We start from the raw sequence: 12554 nt of genomic DNA on the forward strand, positions 1-12554 counted from the left end.
TTTTGCACAGAAAGAGGCATATGGAGTTTGTCCCACACAACTTATAAGTGCATTATGAAGGGATTTTCTAACAGTCTATGGGGGGTTCCAACAGCCATATGTCCCCCCATTTCTAAAAATGTTTTCTTCCATTTAGGTGATGTTGTACCTGCTGGGCATTTTGCCTGCCGCACCTCCTCCAGTGCCTTCTCTGTTAGCTTTCAGAGATAGACCCTGCAGGTAGATAGACACACTCCTGTCTAGGGCATAGTCTATGGCCAGCCTATGGCAAAAAACAACAATGTGGCCACCTGACTATTGTATATTACAATCTATTGTATTATACATATTATAAGACAGACTGGAACAATTGTATACCCATCCTTTAACATGACACACTGACCAATATAAGAAAAGCCTATTTGATTTTAGAAATCCAGCGTCGCCTGACGAAGCACTCTCCGCCACGTGATTGGCTCGCAGCGCTCCCACTCCACCAATCAGGAAGCCATTCTAGCTCCGCCCCTGATAACGCCAGCATGGCGGAACACGGAGCAGGAATTCCGGCTATGCGCAGAGGACGGCGTCGTTGACGGGGTAACACCAGTGATGACCAGCCTCTGGCAGCACAGATCTGTTGCCCGGCGACCAGCGGCGGCACCTAAACTAAACTAACCATCTGCGAGCAGCCCGGCAGTAGTGAATCCCCAAACACCCACAGCTGTTTGGGCCACCGGCTTGTGTCAGATTTCTGTTTATCCTGATGCTCTGAATTGGACCGGTGCCCTTTACTTCACTTGAACTCGTCGCTGGGATTAAACTAGAATAGGTGTCTCTTGCTAAAAGAGTTTAGGAAATCAGATGATGGATTTGTTCGGGTTGCTGCATTTGGACGAGCTGTCGCATGGACTGGCAAACTTGTCCATGTTTCCGTACTTTGACATGGCGCACTATATAGTGTCAGTCATGTCTCTGAGGGAGCAGCCAGGTAAGTGCCTGGAGCAAAGTTCAAGAGCATGATAAATGTCATTTAAAGTTTGAAACAAGTTTGAATTAATGAACCGTTATCTTCAATGACAGCCTTAACTATCTAGTTGCCGGACATAGCAACCACATGTTTACAGAGGCTTAAGTGAAAGTATACTCTTCTGTTTGTGAATTTAATCTAGACCCATCTTTTCTTTTGTTCTGCTATTTCCTTGTTATAAACATATTATTAAGTGTTTAACAATATTGACAGTCCTCACATAGTGTTAATCAGACTGTTACCAAGAGTTAGGCTACAAGACTCATAAAAATGTGAATTCATTTTGACAATCAGTTTTATTTAGCTGAAGAAAATACATAAATAAAAACACAGATACTCCACCACAATAAATGAATCAACCATAATAATGATAATTGTAATAAATGTATTTGCATAGCACCATTCATACAAGAAATGCAACTTAAAGTGTCAACAAAATAAATTACATGCACCAAGTGCTTCACATGAAAAGGACATGAAAAGAACATAAAACATATTAGAAAAAACTTAAATGTTATATAAGAAGGAAAATAAAACTTAGTAAAACATAGTAATAAGATAAATAAAGTGAGTGTGCAATACATTGAATGTGTGTTTCAGTGGTGGTAATTTGAGACTTTTAAGCGAAAACTAAAAGTATAAATATCACCCTGTGTGCACAATCCATAAACCGACGCCTCGGTGTCTGAAGCCATTAGCAAACAGAGCCTCCCTTTTCCCAACAGACACAGACTCATCACCAGTCTTGATTAACCAAATAAGCCTCTTTCAGTTTACCCCAGAACGTCTTCCAACGGGTTTAACCTCACTGTGGGTCTTATCTGTGTTGGGTGCAACTGCCCTTTAAGTAGCAAACGCCCCTGACTGAAGTTCAAAGGCCTGTCTGGGTGCTGAACTTCATTACTTTACCTGTGTGCTGTAGCTCAGCTCAGACATTATTTTGATATGATTTTAAGTACTAAAAAGAAGACGGGACACCTGCACAGAGTCTTCATTTGCTCAGTAAAGTTATATGATGATATATCTGAAGGAGGTCTTTTACTGAAATGTATATATTAAAAGATCTTCACTGAGCATGATGTTTAGTACGTGGTAACTCCACCACCAACACACCTGCCAGCATGAGCAACAGGTTGCAGCCTGCGGCTCACTTAATGGCCACAGGTGTCACTAATGAGAAGGAATTTCTGATTCGTACATATTACACCTTTAAATAAGATCATAATACATTTTGTTTTGCACATTTGAAGAGTTGTGTACAGTAATGGAGGAAGTACTCAGATCCTACAGCATTGAAAGTCCTGCACTTAAAGTTGTACTACAGTAAAAAATACAGATATATTATAAATAGCATGAACTTAGAGTATCAAACAAAAAAAGTATGTGTAAGTCGCATATACTGCGTATTAGTGTTGAGTAGTTTAATCTATAAAAATAGATAATGTATAATCTGATCATATTTTCATGTACAATCCCAATCAGCAAATATAGTTTTCAGTCAGTTTCCTGCAGAGAAGTGGAGCTGAAGTATGAAATAAAATAAATTGGAAGTATTCAAGTAAAGCGGAAGTACAAGGCTTACACATAAATTACAGTACTTCAGTAAATGTACTTACTTACATTCAACCACTGGTTTTGTCTGATGTAATGCCAACAGTGCAACACATGTTTTTACATTTAATATAAATTGGATTATTTTATATGGGTTTTTACACACATTTTGCCACATTATGTCAATTATGCCAAAAGTATTGATTTGAGCCATATCAAAAAGTCCCAAATGTGTGAAATTGAATAAGACTTGAAGTTTATACATACAAACATATGTTTGCTGATTTGTTTTTGTTTGTTTAGTTGCCTAGAGTGTGAGACTTTAAGTTAAGATCTAGATTACTAGCTGATATCATGATAACGTAATTTGTAGACAGTCATTTATTGTGACTGACTGTTGCTTATGTTTGTTCTCTTAGTGTGACTGATAAACCAAAACACACATGATGCACATATGCTCCAGTGTGAGTAAATAACTTTAAATCAAATGCTGTTACACTCAGCCAAAGTACATTGTCTGAGCTCAGACCAAAGGCAAGTGCTGTGCCAACCATGTTATGTCACTGAGATAGCGATGACAGGAACAGGTGGACTTTAACTGCACAGGGACTTGTCTTTCCACACACACCAACATGCAAGAACACACACACACTGACTCCATTGTAGTTGTAAATCTATCTATCTATTTTAGAACTTGCCTTGCCTGGCATCTGAGCTGCTGTGACCTTTTAACCTTCTGTCCTTTACACTCATTTATCTATCTATCTCTGACAAGATGGAAGACACACAGAGGATAAAAATATGGACAAATAATATGTCAGAGGTCAACAAACGCAACACAAAATTCTAATAGCTCCCCTGGGTGCTTTTATGTGTGCTCTCCTCTTTTATGTGTGGAAATTGACTCAGAGTCAGACATATTTGGGATATGTTCCATGTTGTAATACTGTGTTTTTGTCTCTTGTATTTTCACAAAAACTTACTGAGAGGACGGTAAAAACCAAACAAAAACCTTTAGATATCAGGAAAGATCATATATCAAAATAGAGGAAGTTCAATATCATCCGAATAGGTCAAGGCACAAAATAGTCAGTGAGCCAGCTCTAGTTCCCCTATTTCCCAAAAAGGAAAGGAATGTCATAAACTACTCAACCCTCCCTCGCTTCTTTTCTCTTTCCTGTGTCTTCCCTTCCTGCCTTACAGTGCATCCACTTTGGGACTGCAGTGCTACAGCTGTTCAACATTTTAACAAACAAAATAACTAGCATTTTTTTCTCATTTTGTGCAAGAAGAACAAAATAATTGAAAAAACAAAGCTCATTTGGAGATGCAAAGAAATTTACCTCTGTATTTGATTTTAAAGCCCCCCCCCCCCACCCCCTTTGCATATCTATCATACTACTACTCACTACTCTTTACTGCGGGGTTATTTAAAGCATGTTTTCTAAACATTGCAGGGAGTGTATAGGTTGCGGGAGGACAGTGACCTGCAAGATGAGCAGTGCTTATATGTCAGCACATTTTTTGCAGTGACCCCGTGACCCCATAAACGTGGTTATATATATATTAAGATATGTAATGGAGGCATGATATTTTACAGTTTAATACATTTCTTTTAATAGAATGAGATCAGAGCACTGAAACAGCAACAACTACACTGGGAATTTAATAAATACTCTCTAAACAACTAAATAAAAAAACACTTGTCAGTATATATTAAACTTGAATTAAGAAAAATGAAAAAAATAAAATAAAATGCTGCCTAACTTTTAAAAAATTGGACAGTGTTTTTCATTAATACTGATATATCTGTGGTAGTCTTGGCCAATAAGATCAGCTGACAGATAGATCAGTCAGGCTCTAATGTCAGTTAATGGTCCTCCCTGAAAGCCCAAAATAACGAGAGGTAAGCACGTTATACCCATCTAGTGCCATCTGTAATGATCCACAGAGAGGGGAAGAGAAGGCCTAAAAAAAAGTTGTAAGAGAGGTCATAAAAGTAAAAAAAAAAAAAAAAGGTAGGCAAAAGAAAATGAGGCATTGGTGTAGGAGAAGAGGGGCCAAGATAAAAATTGTGTGTGTGTGTGTGTGTCTGTGTGTGTGTTGGTGTGTTGGTGTGTGGTTAAGACTTAAATTACTGTTTTCAATAAAGCAAAACAGTTTCTCAGAAGTCAGACACTCGACTGACACGCCTTCCAGCTGCACAGATATGACTTTATATGCATGCAGATGAACTCATGTTGAGTAAATACACTAGTATAAATATGTTGTATCAATCAATGTTAATTTAGTGGCAGTTATTCTCGTTTAAAATAACGTGACAGGCAAAACTGGTCTCAGATCACAGCACCTAGCTCTGTCGTTGGTTTGTTTTAATTCCAGTGAGACCCGAAGTGAAGCGAGGTGACACCTCTCTCTACCCTCCCACCAGAGGTAGAGAGAGAGAGAGACAAAGAAAAGAAAAGAAAGAACCGAAAACACAACCGCCATAGTTTGACAGCTGTGGTGTATTTGGCTTGTATTCCTCAGATTTGACTTGTAAATGTGTCTGACTCAAATGCAAAACAGGATACATGATCTTCATCTGGTAAAGGTGTGTTTTGATGCAGAAGATTTTTTTTTTCTTTAGTGGTTTGTTTTGACATTCAACAGATATGGCAGATATTGTCAAGCATGTTGAGCTCCCTGAAAAGCACCACCAAATCCAAACAGACATGTGAATGCATCGGTCGCTATGCTAATTTAAATTATGTTGGGTTCTTTTAAATTATAGAGCAAAAGTCTCCAATACAGGACTCTATATAAACTATAACAGGAGAAGAGTGTGTGTGACCACTCTGCTGGCATATTTTAAACCCCTTTTCCTTATCTGACCTTTGGATGCTTTTGTGTAACTTCCTCCTTCTGTAACTGACGCAACTAGTTTTTAACCACAAACAGTTAATTACATCAGACTTGTTTGGCACACAGATAAGACCAATGTTGTTTGATGTTCAGTTTTCTGACAGTACAGAAAAACTACCTGGTTTTATTTTAAGGCTTCAGCTATTATTTTTAACAATTATTTTCATTATCAGTTTATCTCTTGATTGTTTCCAGATTAATCACTTAATCTTTTCTATCTAAAATGTGAAACAAAATTTAAAAAAGGTGACACATGTCAACCACAAGATGACATCCTCAAATTTCTTTGTCCTGACCATCATTTACTGTTATAGAAGACTAAAGAAAACTGAAACAATTTGAAAAGCTGGAATCAAAGAATTTAGACATTAAAGAATAAAATTACTCCAAACGACTAATCGATTATCAGAATTGCTGACAATTAATTCAATAGTTGACAGCTAATCAATTATTGCAGCTTTAAAATACAAGCAAAAGTCAAATTGAACATAAAAGCAATTAAAATCTGTTGACACTAAAACTTATCACTGTTTGATGCTATCTCACTATAAACTTTCTTCCTCATGGTAGTGTCTTTGGATTCGAGATCATTTTTGACCCTGTTCTTACATTTTATAGACCAAATGACAAATCAGTTAATGAATTATTAAAGAAAATAACAAACAAATAAATCAATAGAAAGAAAAATGCAGTTATTTGCAGCCATAATGAATAATAATAATGATAATAAACTTTATTTATATAGCACTTGTCAAAACACAGTTTTAAAGTGCCATCTATATTTTAGGTTACAATGTTAGATATTATATATCAAATAGATGAGTTCTCTTACTTATAGTACTTTCTTTTTCATCTTTCTGTCAGAGATTTCTATTATAATCAATGATACTGTAGCTCTGGTTAAGTAATTATTGCATTATTATTATTTCATTATTAATACTTTAACTGTATTTGACAAATCAACATGTCTGATATGAAAAAGGCCTGTTCAGCTTTAGTTTCACATTTCCCCCTGCAAACGTTCTCCTTTAGAAACCACAATTCGAAACATCAACCACTTTATTTTCATTTCCATATGCTTTTCGAAGTGAAAGAGGGCTTAAGGTTAAAATGTGAGCAGCGTTGAGTGAATCCAGAGGAGTCTGCAGAGGAGGGATATGGAGCTATAAATCCTCCTGGTTTACCAGTCTCCCTCCAGGAGTCTATAATCTTTCTGTAATCCTCAGATTACCAGTATGGACCTGTGTGTGGCCGTAGTGACTCAGGGCAGGTGGCTCAGGGTTGACTGAGCACTACCTAGTTGAGGTGAAGTGATATACATACTCAGGGTCACTTTATTAGATGCACACTGCTAAAACTAATGCAGTCTACTACAACAGCTCTGCAATAATATCATACATTTATTGAAGGTGTAATGTTCAGCTTTATTTCAATTTTTTTCTTTAAGGTGTTGATTCAGCTTTATTTGGAGGCTGTGATTAAATTGTATTAATTTATAGTCACAAACATTTCTTGTCTTTCAATCAACCAATTGATATCAGTGAGTGCTCAAGTAGAGCTCAACAGCGACACCAAACAATCCTTTCATTATGAAGATAGACATTAAATGCTGTGGCCTCATAATGCAAAGCAGTTTTTATGCTATTTAAATTGTCTGTAACTTATGACTGAGCACTCATGTCATGCAGTTAGCATGTAAATTGTTTAACTAGAAAAATGAATCCAATGTTCTTTTTAAACAGGGTGGAAACACAGAGGGAGCACTGAGTGGCTGATGATTATCTTCAGTGAACTGATATAATCAGTGTTTATAACTGTAAATGTTGTTACTGTGCTCTCTGCACTTTGAACACCAGGCCTGGAAGCAAATAAAGAAGCTGTGCTCAAAGCGACCTCTAACTCGACTAACTGAATTTAACTCTGAACAATATTTACACAAAGCCTGAGGTTGAGAAAGCCCAGACACAAGCAAACATTATCAAACTTATCCTGACAAATTCAACTGCTGTCTGCAATAATAATCCTATTTCTCACTCTTTATTTTAGTGAAAGGAGATGGAAGAAGTATTGAAACATTTTGCATAAGTATAAGTAGCAATACCACAGAATAAAAACATTCTGCTACTGGGAATAGTTTAGTAAAATATTTTTATCACATATATTGTATACTCACACAGATATATAGATACACTGTACAGTCTCAGTAAAAAATATTCACTCCTTTTCATTTTTTCATGTTTTATTGACTTACACCATAGAATCAAGGGGGATGTAATGTTTTTTTTACACCAATGATCAGAAGACACTTCAATGAGTACAAATAGATCTCTACAAAGTGATCTAAATTAATAATAAATATATTTTTTAAAGTATATAAAAAATACATCATCTGTATAACGTGAAAAAGTAGATCTGAAAAGTAACTTTAGCTGTAAAATAAGGAGTAAAATATGGTGGAATAGGAAGCATAAAGTAGCACTGAAGTCAAACACAAGTAATTCACAAGTGTAGAGTGCTTGAGTAAATATACTTTGTCATGTTACATCACCAGGGATTATCGTAGTATTCATGCCTAAGTTTACTACTCATTAGGGTAAACATTGAACAACAGTGATTGCAGGATGTTCCCAGGCTTTTACACACTCGTGACTATAAGAGCACAGCATATTTTAACCATGTTGGAACGCTGATACTTTATGAATAGAAAACATGCTACTGTATATGTAGGGGCCTCAAAGAAATCCACAGTGATTGTGCTAACAAATCCACTAACCCTAACCCTTTTCTTGTGCAGGAGCTCTTCAGGTGTCCAGAACCAGCCCCTTAGCCTGCTGGTTCAGTTCCATGCTCTTCTGTTTTGGCGGAGCTGTTCTGTCAGGGCTCATGCTGGCCGAGCCTCCTGTAGCACCTTTGTCCAACAGCACCAGCATCCTACTTGCTTCAATTATCTGGTAAATGTCAAACAAATGAGAAGAAATGCAGAGAAAAGGGGTGAGAGAGTGAAGAAAGCATGGAAGCAGAAAGTAACAGGATTAGTGAGAGGCCCTCTGCAACTTTGAGGAAAAGGGACACAGAAATGTGTCCTTGCTTCTTTGCATCCCTGAAGCAAAATACAGAATAATGAGGTTCTAGTAGATGAAATGTGCAATAATCAATTTTCTATAAAGGGAGCAAGAAATGTGAAAGACATTGAATGAAACAGGGAGGTCATTGAGTTAAAAAAAAGAGAGAAAAAAAAGAAGTCTAGTACCCTCTACTGGTGGCACATATAATTGCACTCTTATCCCCAAAACACACACAGTACCCTCTGCTGGTGAAAAGAGGTACTTGACAGAGACTTTGTTGACTGACTACATAGTTTACATTCAGGAGATATGTGAAATGTTATGTGTGTGTCCTCATTGTTTGAGCCATGTGTGTCTCCTCAGGTATCTAGTGTTCTACTGCCCCATGGACTTAGTGTACTGTTGTGCTGCCCTGCTGCCTCTCAGGCTGGTGCTGTCAGGAATGAAGGAAGTGACCAGAACATGGAAGGTGCTCGGAGGGGTCACGCAGGCATACGGCAAATACAATGACAGCCTGCTGGTTATGATTGCCATCGGCTGGGCAAGAGGTCAGTTAGCTGTTGGTGTGCATGTGTGCATCTGCAATCCTTTTTTTTTGTTTGTATTATGATAACATCAATTTGTAAGTGCTTTGAAGTAAGAATTAAGTATTATAATTAATAGATAGATAAGTAATACATTTTAATCTAATCTCTCTTCCATTTCCACAAGGTGCTGGAGGTGGTCTGATCAGTAATTTTGAGCAGCTTGTTCGAGGTGTTTGGAAACCAGAAACCAACGAGCTCCTCAAAATGTCATAGTAAGTCTTCTACTGGAATTTAGTGACATTACATGTGTGTTTTTTTATGTTCTTGTGATTATAAACTGCACTGAGTATATTGTAATGTACAGAGTGTAGTTTGAAATTGAAAGGAAAAGTTTTAAAACCATATTTGGTTGCAAAAAAAGCAACGTGTGATGTTACGCCATTTGTTTTCACACTTTGGTTTTTGTATAGATGAACAAACAAGATATAATGTGTCAATTAGAGGTGCTAGCAGGCTGATTTTTTTATCCTGTGGACAGAGCCAGAATAGCTGTTTATTTTTGTTTCCTGTCTACCAAACATGGAGACACCTGTATATACTCCTCTAAACACTTGGTTACCTTTGTCTTTCACATACAAGCCAGCACTGAAACCGATTGGAGTAATGTACTCACAGGGTTGCTATCTACAGTGATGGTTTGGTTCCAGTTTAGTCAGTTTGTCCATGATGATTCAAGCAAACAAATGTGACTTTTAATCATTTTTTATCAAGTGTTGTAATTGTAACTTTTATCATTGTTTGTTTGTTTAGCCCCACCAAGATCACCCTGATAGGAGCGGTGCTGTTCACTCTGCAGCAGACCCACTACCTGCCTCTCGAGAAGCAGCACCTGATGCTGATCTACACCGTCTTCACCGTCGTCAACAAGGTCAGTCTGATATATCTCACACTTGTCGCTGTGAGCTTGATATATATATGTATATAACCCAAGGTGGCAAACTTGCCATTGAGAAACAAAGCAAGAAGGTGTGTTTTGGTCAGTTTAATTGCTCACCTATGACTCAGATCTTAACTCAGGTATAACAAATGTTTTGGTGCCGAGGCTCCCTCCGCATCTGTGGTGTTGCCGGAGCCTTGTCTTTTAAATGACCTTTCTGCCTCTGCTTTTTTGAAGTTTTAGCTGTGGTGACTCACATTAGCTTGGTATTACCCGTAGGGCTGAGGCTTTTGCATCATTTTCATCAGCTTGCATCATCCTCTCCTCTCTTCTCTGGGAAACTTGTGCTCTTGACTGAGACACAGATAAATCCACCATGTCTTCTTTCAACTCTCATTCTGTTAGTTCCCTCTGACTCTGATCTGTCAAATTAGCGCCGAGCCATTTCATCAGATTTAAGAGTCGTGTCCAACCTGCTGTTTATTATTTTGTGTTCCTGATGATGCAAGTGTTGTACTTGCATCCCCTAATACTAATACGTAACCAATAAACCCAATACCCATGCAGTGCTATTGTATGTGAAGTAGGCCAACATCACGTAACTGGTCAGCTTTCTGTGAAAAAATGACAAACTACATACAGTAGGCATGTTGCATAAGCATGTATTTTTCAACACCATTATTAAAGGCACAAGACTTGACTATAGGGCTGCAGTTAGTGATTATTTTCACTATCAGTTGATTAACTGATTAATCCCTTTGTGTATAAAACATCAGAAAACTGTGAAAATGTCCATTATTATTTACCAGAGTCAAAGGTGACATCATGAAATGTCTTATTCCATCTGAACAACAATCCAAAGCCCAAATATTTTGGTGTACAAAGAAAATAATGAAATATTGACAATTCAGAAGCTAAAAGCAGCAAATATTATATATAATATTAAATAAGTGTTGTTAAATTATTAAAATATCAATTGACTAATCGATTAATTCATTGCAGCACTCGACTTAACCGTGATCTTATATAAAATCACTTTTTGTGGTTGTTGAGGATATGTCAAAGAGACGGGATTTGAGCCACTCCTGCAGTTTGGGAATAAAGATAAAAAAAATAGTTTCTGTCTATTCTCACATTTTGCTTCTGTCATCACACGTTTATCTTCTCTTATTCAGTCAAGGATGATGCTGACAGGGTCATCCACCTCACCCTTTGCTCCCATCGAGTCGGTCATCTACAAGACCCTCTTCTCTGGCTCCTCCCCTTACGCCGCCCTCACCGCTGATGTTAAGGAAGGAAATATTGATAACAGCACAACAAACCGGATGACCTCTACCACAGCAACCAAAGAGTCCAGTAAGAATGTGGCAGCAGGGAAAGGAAAAAGCAGATCGCTCAAAGCCAAAGAGGAGTCAGAGAATTCAGAGGCAACAAACTACAAGAAGACTGAATAGTCAGCCTCCGCCCTTTAGCTCCTTTTTACCTCCAAGCAGGGTTGTGGAGTCATTTCTGATTCAGTTTTGTCATGACAGGAGGTCACTTAAACGTTCTTCTCTGTTGTCTCTTATTAAGAAAGACAGTTTTGTCCAACGGCTAAAATGTTTTTATTCCAAACTGGGTTTTTTTGCATTTTTACAACGTAATTTAAAAGACTGCTGAAACAGAATTTTGATAAGAGGTGACTCCAATCAACCCTGCACCTTATGCTGGGATAATCACCCCATCCTTAATGTACTGTATACAGTGTTAATATATATGCTGTTGCATATGAACATCATAGTATCCTTGGGCTAATTGCACACTTGCAGTACACTTGCGTGTAGCTAAATTTTTATTATATATTTATATTGAGAAAAAGCTGATAATTTTATCTCTGGGTATTGGGAACAGTGCTGTGCACCTGCTCATCTATGAATGTCTTTATCTTTTTCTTTCTGTGTATATTCTGCTTCATGTAAATGCTATATTTCCTACTCTGCAGCAGTTAAAACATTTTTAAAAGAGATTATTTGCTACAAGTTTCAGATATTTTATTCTATTTATAAAAAATAATTGCACTCTTGAATGTATAAGATTTTGAAATGGAAAGCAAATGTTTTATTGTGTTCTGTTTCTTTGGTGAATGAATTGAATTGCAATCGAAAGCATGACAATAAACATGTTTACAAGCAGTACATTGTTGTTGATGTGATTCCACACCTCTAGATCTAGATAGAAGTGAACACGGAGGCACACATTGAGAACGTTATAGTGGAAGAGAAATAAATGTCTCTAAGCTACATTTGTTCCCAGTATCATGTCTAAAGAGTAACTGATATCTATATCAACGGCTGGTATGTGATAGTAAGTGATATAAATCAGTATAGTGCCCAGAAGTAACCTCCTCTATAGGCTGAAACATTGCATCAGTGTAACATCAGCACCTGATTGATACTTCACCCTCTTTAAAAAGCTGCTGGAGAGAGATCCCCCAAATCCCCCCCAGTTCTCATCTATGTAACGTCAGGCGGCGAAGAATCCACCTGTGAATACAAATTAAGAACCAGGGGAGAGGGGTGATGATC

At 37.5% G+C, this 12554-nt stretch overlaps 1 protein-coding gene across 1 annotated transcript; it reads left to right on the forward strand.

The window, feature by feature from the left end:
* Positions 1 to 539: 539 nt before the first annotated feature.
* Positions 540 to 12164, forward strand: tmem38b (transmembrane protein 38B). The gene is made up of 6 exons (XM_053340022.1): positions 540 to 967; positions 8256 to 8412; positions 8890 to 9074; positions 9238 to 9325; positions 9864 to 9981; positions 11166 to 12164. The coding sequence occupies exons 1-6, from the start codon at positions 841 to 843 to the stop codon at positions 11442 to 11444; spliced, it is 954 nt and encodes a 317-aa protein (XP_053195997.1). The 5' UTR covers positions 540 to 840; the 3' UTR covers positions 11445 to 12164.
* The last annotated feature ends 390 nt before the right edge of the window (positions 12165 to 12554 follow it).

This window comes from Scomber japonicus, chromosome 19 (genome assembly GCF_027409825.1).
Source record: "Scomber japonicus isolate fScoJap1 chromosome 19, fScoJap1.pri, whole genome shotgun sequence".
Lineage (NCBI taxonomy): Eukaryota > Metazoa > Chordata > Actinopteri > Scombriformes > Scombridae > Scomber > Scomber japonicus.

Bases quoted from the DNA above. Each gene is read 5' to 3' on its own strand.
- tmem38b (XM_053340022.1), top strand. From the start codon at position 841: ATGATGGATTTGTTCGGGTTGCTGCATTTGGACGAGCTGTCGCATGGA. The intron at 968-8,255 runs GTAAGTGCCTGG...TTTCTTGTGCAG, and splicing joins GTCTCTGAGGGAGCAGCCAG to GAGCTCTTCAGGTGTCCAGA. The intron at 9,075-9,237 runs GTCAGTTAGCTG...CATTTCCACAAG, and splicing joins TGCCATCGGCTGGGCAAGAG to GTGCTGGAGGTGGTCTGATC.